At 45.9% G+C, this 11895-nt stretch overlaps 1 protein-coding gene across 5 annotated transcripts in view; it reads right to left on the bottom strand.

Moving 5' to 3' along the window:
- Positions 1-287: 287 nt before the first annotated feature.
- The window catches only part of HAO2 (hydroxyacid oxidase 2), a 30795-nt gene continuing 19187 nt past the window's right edge, over positions 288-11895 (bottom strand). For all 5 annotated transcript variants that reach the window (XM_040471463.1, XM_040471466.1, XM_040471465.1 and 2 more), the window contains 3 exons: positions 7581-7739; positions 7134-7203; positions 288-1497 (listed from right to left, as the gene is read on the bottom strand). In XM_040471463.1, the coding sequence (XP_040327397.1) occupies positions 1442-1497; positions 7134-7203; positions 7581-7739 (285 nt within the window). In that variant the 3' untranslated portion in view covers positions 288-1441. The remainder of the gene's footprint in view (positions 1498-7133; positions 7204-7580; positions 7740-11895) is intronic.

The following is an 11895-nucleotide window of genomic DNA, read 5'->3' as shown; positions in this document are numbered from 1 at the left end:
AGTCCAGAGGCAGGGAAGAGTTTTGCTTGTTTAAGGAATAAGAGGGAGACAGTATGGCTGGGGCATGGTGAGCAAAGGGTAGAGTGCTGGAAGGGTCTGCAAGAACCGGACATGCAGTGCCCAGGGGAGAGCTGGGGATCAGTTTGCATTTCCACTAAATGAAATGGGAAGCCACAGAAAGGCTTTGAACAAGCGAGACAGAGGATTTGCTTGTACTTGAAAAACAATCTCTTTGGTTGTTGGATAGAGAACAGAATGTAACAAAGGAGCAAGTGAGACCACAGAGAAATGAGTCTGGGGGCTATTTATTTACAATGTTGATTTCCATCCCTAACTTTCTTGAAGTCTACAATGTCAGATCTTAGTGAGGTGCCCCTGCTTTAGGAGGCTATTTTAGCTGACTACTGGTGTGGGGAGTTACCCTGCGAGGGTATCTATTCATTTTTTTCATCTCTCCTTTCATCCATTTATCTTTAGTCTGTCCACCCATCCATCTGTCTACCCACATATCCATCCATCCATCCATCCATCCATCCATCTATCTTACAGGTATTCATCAAGATTCTGCCAAATGCCAAACCCAGTATCAAGTGTACAGCTTCTTGCCTGGAGCCATGTACAATCTACTTGTGGAAAAAGACATGCAACTAACTAAATAAATACACAAACATATCGTATTATAATAGGTGTTGTAATAGCGGAATGTGCGAAGTACAATAGGAAGAAATACCTAGAAAGTAGCCCATAGTAAGGATAGGTGACATTTGTGCAAGGTCTTGAAAGATGAATAGAAATTTGCCAAACAATAAAAGCTACCATTTCCTAAACTTCTACTGGGTGCTAAGCATTGCGCTGTAAGGTTGACACACATTATCTCATTTCTTTCTCTCGACCTCGCCGGCTAGGTAGAGAGATTGAAAAAACTTTCCCATTGCAGAGCTGGTCAGTACCAGTCCTGACCGTTAAATCCAGGCCTGTGTGGCTCCAAAGCCTAGGTTTTTACCTGTGTGGTTTCCCTATTATCTACACGCAGGAGGAGGATTTTTGTGGGAGAACGGTTTATACATATAGCTCTTCTGTACAGAGTGTCAATTTACATAGTTGGTTCACGGAGTTATATAGGATACTCAAAAAAAAAAAAAAAAAGAAATCTGCTAGCCATTTCAGTCATTATTGGCCCATGTTTTTAAGGGTTTTTTTTCTTTCAGGGGAAGAGTTCTGGCAAGAGCATATAACAAACAGTGAGGTAAAGGAGAGCGCGTCACCTTTGAGGAAGAGGAGGGGTCTGGGGCCTGAAGTACAAGGGATGGAGTGGTTGAAGGTGCAGGGGATGAGCCTCTGGGTCGGATAGGGGCAAGGCAGGAAGGCATTGCACACCGTGCTGTGAGTTTGTCTTCTCTCTGTGGGCAACCTCAGCAGTCTGCTCATTGGCCTTCTTCCTTTACAGCCTGGAGAACTGGACCATGTCCTGATTGATGTCTGCAACTGACTGGCAACCTGAAAGAACAAAGCAGTTAAAAAAGCTTATTTCTCTGTGGGGCACCTGGGTGGCTCAGTCGGGTGAGCATCCGACTCTTGGCTTCGACTCAGATCGCGATCCCAGGGTTGTGGGATCGAGCCCCGCGTGGGGCTCCACGCTGAGCATGGAATCTGCTTAAGATTCTTGCTCTCTCCCCTGCTCACGCTCTCTCTCCCTCTGTAAAATAAAAATAAATAAATAAATAAAAAAAAGAAGGTAGATGAAGATACTGGATGAGTAACGTTATTCTGATTGCCTTGAGAATTATTTTGTGAGCCTGTGCCCGTGTCCTCTTTCAACACAGCCATGTCAAAGTGGCACAGTAAAAATATGTCAACACCATTTTAGTATTTAAAGAATCAATTCATATGGGCCATCAATACACTTGACCTTTATCTGAGTGCTGATAAGGCTCATGGATATAGGAAGTATCTTTCAGGGAAAAGTGTGAGTCAGAAATAAGAGATGGGATGAATATTTCACACAGCAGTTGCCTTCCAAGGGAAAGCTCTGCAAGATGAAACGTACTTCTTTGGTGGAGGAGCTTCATTAAAATGCAAAATTAGAACTGTAGATGAGATTAGACACAGGGAGTGAGTGAAGACAGTGACATCAGACAAGAAGCACGAGGAGCGGGGGGGCGCCTGGGTGGCGCAGTCGGTTAAGCGTCCGACTTCAGCCAGGTCACGATCTCGCGGTCCGGGAGTTCGAGCCCCGCGTCGGGCTCTGGGCTGATGGCTCAGAGCCTGGAGCCTGTTTCCGATTCTGTGTCTCCCTCTCTCTCTGCCCCTCCCCTGTTCATGCTCTGTCTCTCTCTGTCGCAAAAATAAATAAACGTTGAAAAAAAAATTAAAAAAAAAAAAAAAAAAAGAAGCACGAGGAGTGGGGAGGAAGAGAGGGTAGCGTGTTGGTACAGACCGGGGAGTCGTGGCCTTGAGTAGAAGGGAAATCTCTGGTGATGATGAAGCAGAAGGACTTGAAGGCCGGGTTGTGTAATGATTAATTTAAGCTGTTTCCACATGGGCGATGTGTGTACCCTCACCTCTCAAAACACAGCTTTAGCATAATGTATCACTCACCAAAATATCACCCATGAAAGGCTTTTTTCCCCCTAAAAAAGGAAACATAGGAAAAAGTTGGGTTTCACGCCTGGGTTGATGGTAGTGGACAGAAGTGTCAGGCATGGGATACATAAATAGCCCACAAACTGAACTCATACAGCAGAAGCAGGACCTCGGTGCCAGAGGCGGCGCTCCTGAGGATGGACAGTGGTCTTAAGAGCTTTGGGTTTCCCCAGAGCAGAGGATAGTGGGTGTCCACAGCAGGCAGACCTACTCAAGGAGCACAGAGATGCCAAAACAGAATCGCCGGTACGTATTGTAATAAAAATCATATGCAAACGTCTCCATAGTTGCCTCAGAGTTATGCTGCGATTGCATTTTGGGACAGTTGGACACACAAGCTTTGGTAATGCTTCTGTACTTACTCGACTCTCCTCAGATTGGGTTCTGGGTCTCATGCAGTACCAAGGGCACCGCCCTGCACTTGGCAGAGACTCCGTGAAAGGTGGGGAGAGAATGCGTATTTATAACTTTTTCCTGCTTTTTCATTACTGCAAATTAGGAGGCTATTTACACTAAAATGTTTCTGGCTACTTTAACCCGGAGTGGGTAAGGACAAACAATAAACCTCAAGAAGGTTCATAGACTTTTTAATTCAGCCTCGTCCCCTTATGAAGGACGAAGCCTTAGTGAGGTCTGTGCAGCCTCGTGTTGGTGTGATTTATATGTGGACATTTTCCAAGACCGGTCCTGGTTCTAACCTTTCTGTAAGATAATTTCAGCAATTGGTCTCACGGTGAGAAAAACATGACCTAAAAAAATTTTTTATAGTTATTTATTTTTGAGAGAGAGAGAGAGAGAGAGAGAGAGAGCAAGGGGGAGAGTGGCAGAGAGAGAGAGGGAGAGCCAGAATCTGAAAAAGGCTCCAGGCTCTGAGCTGTCAGCACAGAGCCCCAGGCGGGACTCAAACTCACGAAACGCGAGATCGTGACCTGAGCCGAAGTTGGACGCCTAGCTGACTGAGCCACCCAGGCACCCCAAAAAAGCGTGACTCTTAAACTTATTTTGCTATCAGTATAGGGTTCTCCTTCCGAGACTGTATGTTACCGGGTCATAAGGGAAAATATCGCACATCTCCAGGGGAATTGGGAGAGAGAAATCATATTAACTGATCCCTCCTGAGTGCCGGTTTTGTGTCAGGTGTCTCAACGCACATTGTGTGCGGAAGGGCTAGGGGGTGACAGAATCTAAGGGGGTTCACGCTGTGATTTTGCATTTTAGTGAGTTCTACCAAAATCCCTGCCCAAGATCCCTTCACCCCGGGGACTAGTCTGGGGGTCTTCTCTGGGGGAGGGACTCTTATGCAGAGGATGCCAATGGAAGCCCTTCTGCCTCAGTTTCTTATTCTTTCTCTTCTTCCTTCTTCCCTGTGCCACATTTGGTTGCGATTACTAATTTTTCTGTATCTACACTTAAAACCATACATTCTCATTGCGGAACAGTTAGGAGGGGAGTATAAACTGTCTGCCATAAACGTGCTCACAGTTTGGTGTCTTTCTTTGCCCCCTTTAAAAAAGGGTGCTCTCCACTCCATTTCAGAAGATTTTCCAGCCACCATTTCTAGCCCAGTGATTGTGAAGTGTAAACTTTGGGCAGAATAGAAGAGGTTTGTTATTGTGAATCCCCCCCCAACAGGCTTCTTTCTGTTAAAAGAAGATCAGACATCATTGGCAAGGATGGAAAAACAAATTTGGGGGAGCAGTGGAAGTCATTTCAACCTCCCGGAATCTGTAGAAGCTCATGGGTCTTCCCATCTTTCACCTCCTTCCGTCCCAGGGGCAAAACACACCAATATGATATCTATTCACACTCGTGCCTCATGGGCTCATGCCCATGAGGAGGGATCTTGGTGACCCCATGTCATTTACTGACTTATCTTCATAGGCTTTGAACAGTATGGTTCCAGTTCAAAGCTGAATTTTTTTTTTCTTGAATTAATCTGCTCAGCGGAAAGGAGGCTGGTGCTGGCGTTAATGCTGATCTAAGTTTTCTAATTTGTATCATTCAAGCCCAAAAGGTTGAGTCCGCAGCCCAAATGGGCACTACTAACACAACTTGTCTTGCTCGAGGGCAAGACACTTGTCTAAATATCAGACCAAAGCCAGACTTGAGAAGAACCTGGATGCCTTGCCTTGTGCCTGGCACACAACAGACGCTCTGTAACATTTATGGTAACAAGTTAATGAAAGAAAATGGTCTTGATTTCACATCAGAGCTCTTGATTGATTGTTTCCTTAGCAGACAAAGATAATCAAAGACACAGCCATTGGCCGTTGGCACTGGGTAGGTGGTTCTCTTCTGTGAGACTGTTCCAGGCATTTTAGGACATTTAGCACCTCTAGTCCCCCAGCACTAACTACCTGCAATACCCACCTTGCCATCTTGTGCCGACTAGAAAGAAAGAAACTAAAAACTCCAAACCAAATCTTTCTGAAGACAGCAGTCATCATCTTAGTTTAAAAACTACTATTTTATAGGTCACTGGGATCCCAGGCTCTGCTAAAAACTTGTACATTTCTATGAGCGCTGCTTTACAATAACTTCGTTTTTGAGTGAAATCCACCCGCATGTAGCTTCGAGACGTTCACGTTTGTCCAGCTGTGGTCACACAGGATGACACTTCTCCCTCTCCCCCTTCTCTCCTCCTGTTGTATCTATCTCCCCAGTTCCTCCATGCCTCCTCCTGGACATAATTTCTCAACTCCTCACAGTCCATGAATATTGCTTAAAAGATGATTCACAGAAACACACCCAACAAGCCTGATGTGACCTGAACAGGCCAGAGTATAATGGGACCCTCTTTCCCATAACCTGAAATTGCACCTGCTCTTGTAGCAAAGGTATCACGTTCTGCGTTTGTGCTCCATCTTTGGAATATCTCTTCCCTTCTCTCTCTTTTGGGTGGCCACCGGGCCGGGGAAAGCTAAGCCAGAAGGTGCCTGTTCAATAGCCCTCATGCCTTCCGCTCCAAATCAGGAAAAGAATTGTAAAAGTGTGGGCACAAAAACAGACACTTAGATCACGGAACAGACTAGAGAACTCAGAAATAGACCCACAAACCTATGGCCAACTGATCTTTGACAAAGTAGGAAAGAATATCTGATGGAATAAAGACAGTCTCTTCAGCAAGTGGTCCTGGGAAAACCGGACAGCGACGTGCGGAAAAATGAACCTGGACCACTTTCTTACACCATACACAAAAATAAACTCACAATGAATGAAAGACCAAAACGTAAGACAGGAAGCCATCAAAATCCTAGAGGAGAAAGAAAGCAAAAACCTCTTTGACCTTGGCCGCAGCAACTTCTTACTCAACATGTCTCCAGAGGCAAGAAAAAAGCAAAAATGAACTATTGGGACCTCATGAAAATAAAAAGCTTCTGCACAGAGAAGGAAACCATCAGCAAAACTAAAAGGCAACCAACAGAGTGGGAGAAGATGTTTGCAAATGGCATATCAGATAAAGGGTTGGTATCCAAAATCTATAAAGAACTTATCAACTCAACACCCAAAAAACAAATAATCCGGTGAAGAAATGGGCAAAAGACACAAATAGACGCTTCTTCAAAGAAGACATCCAGATGGCTAACAGACACATAAAAACAGAGTCAACATCACTCACCATCAGAGAAATACAAATCAAAACCATAATGAGATACCACCTCACACCTATCAGCATGGCTAACATTAACAACTCAGGCAACAACAGATGTTGGCGAGGATGCGGAGAAAGAGGATCTCTTTTGCACTGCTGGTGGGAATGCAAACTGGTGCAGCCACTCTGGAAACCAGTATGGAGGTTTCTCAAAAAGCTAAAAATAGAACTACCCTACGACCCAGAAATTGCACTACAAGGTATTTATCCAAAGGATATGGGTATGCTGTTTCAAGGGGACACATGCACCCCCATGTTTATAGCAGCACTATCAACAATAGCCAAAGTATGGAAAGAGCCCAAATGTCCATTGACGGATGAACGGATAAAGAAGATGTGGTATATATATATATATATATATATATATACACAATGGAGCATTACTCGGCAATCAAAAAGAATGATTGCTGTTTGCAACAACGTGGATGAAGCTAGAGGGTATTATGCTAAGTGAAATAAGTCAGTCAGAGAAAGACAAATATCATATGACTTCATTCATATGTGAAATTTAAGATACAAAACAGATGAACATAAGGAAGAGAAGCAAAAATAATGTAAAAACAGGGAGGGGGACAAAGCAGAAGAGGCTCTTAAATACAGAGAACAAACTGAGGGTTGTTGGAGGGGATGTGGGAGGGGGGATGGGGTAAATGGGTAAGGGGCATTAGGGAGGACACTTGTGGGGGTGAGCACTGGGTGTTTTACACAGGGGATGAATCACTGGAATCTACTCCTGACATCATTATAGTAGCCCTATATGCTAACTAATTTGGGTGTAAATTGAAAATAAATAAATAAACAACAATAACAACAACAAAAATAATTGTAAAAAACTTACCTGTGAGGGCCATGGAAGTGTGGAACTCGTTTTTTATAATGTTCAAAAGCTCCTTAACACCATCTTCACCCTGCTCCCAAGAATGAGGGCGGGGGGGGGGGGGGACACAAAAAGAAGCGTGAAGGAACATTCTGACCATGGGCTGAGTATCAGGTCTGGGTGTGCTCACAGCTGGGGGGGGGGGGGGTTGCAGAACAGGGATGTCTGCGGAATTGGAACTATGCTGGGAATACGGGGCAGCAAAGAGGAAAAGATGGGGTGAGAGCGCCTGAGAATGTGTACCCTGTGGCAGAGGAGGCGTGGGGATCCGGGCAAGGGAGGACTGGCCCTCAGAAATCTGTGGCACCTTGAGAAACGGCTAAGCTTGGAGGGCAGACCACAGGAAAAGTGTGGAAACAAACAAGAAGCCCAGTATCTTCTGGCTGGGTCTCACTTTGCCGCTCTCACCTTGTAGGCAAGACCCCACAGGATTGGTCTCCCCAGAAACACACACTTAGCCCCAAGGGCCAGAGCCTTGAGCACATCGTTGCCAGTTCGGATCCCACCATCCAGGTACACTTCCATTGCCCCTTTCACAGCAGCCACCACTTCTGCCAAGGCGTCAATCTGAAAAAGAGACACGCAGGGCTGGAGGGAGTTCCATTTTCACTCTTGGGGGTCATGGGACGGAGAGGGCCCCTCACCGTGGCTTAGGAACAGGAAGTCCAAGTGTGGGTGAGGTCTACCAGTGTCTTCCCTTCCCATGCCCCAGCTGTGCTTCCCCTCCCCTCCCAGAGCAGTGCAGCTGTGTCCCCAAGCCGCAGGGACTTCCTACAGGCTCTCCTTCTTGCCATTTTCTGCCCTGACAGAGCACAGCTCCTCTCTGACTCGTTCAGCTTTCTGTAGCTTGGAAGAAACTCTTGGTTCCTCTTCACATCCTAAAGGAGACATTTCCGTTTATGGTGTTCAGTTTAATATTCTTTTTTTTTTTTTTTTGATGTTTATTTATTTTGAGAGAGAGAGTATGTGTGAGGCAGAGGAGGGGCAGAGAGAGAGAGGGACAGAGGATCCAAAGCAGGCTCTGTACCAACGGCAGCGAGCCCGTCGCAGAGCTCAAACCCATGAACCGTGAGATCATGACCTGAGTCGAAGTCAGACGTTTAAACGACTGAGCCACCCAGGCGTCCCTTTCCTGTTCTTGTTTCTAAAGGACGCTTTGACTTTTGATTTTCTTCTACCTTCTCTGTTTCTAGGGCGGCACAGGCAGGAGTGTTCTCCGTCACTGAGGCAGTGGGTGTCGTTGGCAAAGAGAACGTGACCAGCCTTGGCCCAAGTGTCCGGACCCCAGGCTGTCTTGTGTAACTGGGCTACACCTTGTTCCCTGCACACCACACATGAACAACTTGCTTCTGGCTCCCATGTGGGTTATCGGAGACATGGGGGATGGGGATGGAAAAGCAGCTTATCACTTGGCCTGGCTTCTCCCCAGACTTTGTCTCCCACCTTGCCTCCTCAGTCCCTGGCCTCACCCACCCATGGTGCCCCAGACCGGGCTGCGCCCCTCAGCGCCTCTACGTCTAAGAGGAGGGGTGATGGGAGAGTCTGGGAGGAGGGTCCTTGAGGACAGCGTTCTGGAACTGCCTCTGGGCTCCTGTTCTGTGCCTCTTGAAGGGACAACTGGAGAGGAGGAGAAACTGGACGCTCGGGGGACTTCTGCTGCCAAAGGAATCCGTGGGAATTCTACCTCTATGAGATCCTTTGGCCTAGACTGAACAGAATATGAAATCAGGGAGGAAAGGACTTTGTACTCTAGTTTACAAGTGGAGAAGAACTGAATACACTTTATTTTTTAAAAAATGTATTTAATGTTTTTATTTATTTTTGGGACAGAGAGAGACAGAGCATGAGCAGGGGAGGGGCAGAGAGAGAGGGAGACACAGAATCTGAAGCAGACTCCAGGCTCTGAGCTGTCAGCACAGAGCCCGACACGGGGCTTGAACTCATGGACTGTGAGATCATGACCTGAGCCAAAGTTGGACGCTTAACTGACTGAGCCACCCAGGTGCCCTGAACTGAATACATTTTAGACTTACATGTGCTAACTGGCAAGAATGCATGTCCAAATAAGGGGTATTTTTATAGCCCCAGTGTGGTATTATTTAGAATATTCCTATGATGTTGTGAAAAAGAGATAAATCTGTGCAAACTCTTCCAATGAGCCGTATTGGACAATGGAGCTGAAGGAATTTGAGAACAAAGGAGTGAATTTGAGCCTCGGATACAGTATTGCTTTAGAGTTACTTTCTTTTTTTTTTTTTTTAATTTTTTTTTCAATGTTTATTTATTTTTGGAACAGAGAGAGACAGAGCATGAATGGGGGAGGGGCAGAGAGAGAGGGAGACACAGAACCGGAAACAGGCTCCAGGCTCTGAGCCACCAGCCCAGAGCCCGACGCGGGGCTCGAACTCACGGACCGCGAGATCGTGACCTGGCTGAAGTCGGACACTCAACCGACTGCGCCACCCAGGCGCCCCTAGAGTTACTTTCAATAGGTCATGATAGGACATTCATTAGAGCCTTCTGGCTACAGCTAGCTTACCCTTTTCCCAGGTCTCAGGAAGAAATACAAGGAGTGTTAGATATGGAACCTTCTAGAAATGGGAACTTCAAAGAGTCATACCCCTCGCAGTGAGGCACTGGCCTCAGGCACAAAACTTAAGTGTGCCCAAACACTCAGATAAATAACATTTGAATGCAATATTTAAAAAATCAAATGGCAAACTTTGACCTGTGAGCTGAAGGGCAGCGGGTGTGTGTGTGTGTGTGTGTGTGTGTGTGTGCGCGCGCGCGTGTGCTTGTTTTTGTAAATAAAATTTACTGGATCTGGGGCCAGGCCAGTGGTGAGATGAGTGGAGGTAGGTTATGCAAATACAAAGACAGATCCTATCTTTATTTAAAGTGTTGATATTTTAGGGACACCTGGGTGGCTCAGTCGGTTGAGTGTCCGACCTCGGCTCAGGTCATGGTCTCATGGTGCATGGATTCGAGCCCCATGTTGGGCTCTGTGCTGACAGCTCGGAGCCTGGAGCCTGCTTCAGATTCTGTGTCTCCCTCTCTCTCTTGCCCCTCCCCTGCTCACTCTCTGTCTCTGTCTCTATCTCTCTCTCTCAAAAATAAACATCAAAAAAATGTTGATATTTTATTCACCATGGATTATTGGGCATTAATTTAAAATTTTTAAATAGTGCATTAAACTATTATTTATCTTACTAAGCTTTTCTGGCACCCTCTCAAATTTTGAGCCAGAAGTGGGTACTTCACTAGCTTCACACTAATCTCGGCACTGGCCCCCGATGACCTTGGTTTTGGTTGTTCAGTCAGATGTCTTGGGAGAAGGACATGTGGATCAGCATGATGGGAAAGGAGAAATTCTCTCTCTGGCTCCTGCCTTTACCAACAGGCATTCTCTCTTGACGAAGTGCAGTGAGAAGTGTAGCCTCTATCACCACGTATTACTCAAGTCCTCCCCAAGGAAGCAAGAGTGGCTAAATGATTCATGAGAGAGAGGCTACTGCGTCGTATTTTATTAGAGTTATTTCAAGGGTGAACGTTCGACTCTATTTGCTGCTTGCTGGTGATGGGCTCTTTCTTGCTTTCTGTTCCTATCTATAGACACGATTGTGACTGCCCAGGACCTGCTATAATCTTTTGCAGCCTGTTCTGCCAGTTCCTGGGTGTGTGGGAGGAAACCTGTGGGCATTCTCACAGGAATTGGGTGAGAGAGCTAGCATGTGCTCTGCAGATCTACTTTCTCCAAGGGTCATAGGTCAAGATTTGGAATGAGAAGTAGGAGGCCCGACTATTCCCTTCAATCAGCTCTTACGGAGAGGCACGGCACACGGTGCCCCTTGCTCTCCATGTGGGCCTGCCATTCTGTGTCTGTCCTCTCTCAGCGAGAACCTGGAGGTTTCTCCCTTGGAAAGGAAGAAGGGGCAAGTGATTGGCACCTGAAACCTCCAAGCTTCACAAGCCTTGAAACGTACGGATTGGCTAATGAACCTTCTAGATCTCCCGGAATTCATCTTCAAGACAGAGAGAGTGCTAAAGATTTAAGGACAGTGTTTGATGCTATTGTTTAAAATAGTGAAAGCTTGGAAGTCGTCGGATGTTCGACGATAGGCTGTTGGTTGTGTAAATTGCCCATTCCTACTCTATACCATTAAAAATGAGAGAAACATATATATTGAACTGAAGTGATGCTCTCAACACATTGGTAAGTGAAAAGAGAAAAATTACAAAACCGTATGTAGCTTTTTAAACCCAAGATGTCATCTTGCCTTAAGAAGTAGATGAAAACCATTACCAAAATATTGTCGCTAATGAGAGTGATGAAATTAGGGGTGATTTTTATCTTCTTCTTTTTGCATATGTATATTTTATAATTTAGCTGCAGTGAACATGTTTTATTTACATAATAAAAAGGCCTGAAAGAGAGAAAAAAACCCACTTCCCTTTCTTAAAATAAATCAAGTAGGAATAGAAGAATCTCTTGAGGGGCGCCTGGGTGGCGCAGTCGGTTAAGCGTCCGACCTCAGCCGGGTCACGATCTCACGGTCCGGGAGTTCGAGCCCCGCGTCGGGCTCTGGGCCGGTGGCTCGGAGCCTGGAGCCGGTTTCCGAGTCTGTGTCTCCCTCTCTCTCTCTGCCCCTCCCCCGTTCATGCTCTGTCTCTCTCTGTCCCAAAAATAAATAAAAACGTTGAAAAAAAAATTTAAAAAAAAAAA

The sequence above is a fragment of the Herpailurus yagouaroundi genome, unplaced genomic scaffold, assembly GCF_014898765.1.
Source record: "Herpailurus yagouaroundi ecotype Mexico unplaced genomic scaffold, PumYag 77, whole genome shotgun sequence".
NCBI lineage: Eukaryota > Metazoa > Chordata > Mammalia > Carnivora > Felidae > Herpailurus > Herpailurus yagouaroundi.
This window is presented reverse-complemented; position numbering and strand designations above follow the sequence as displayed.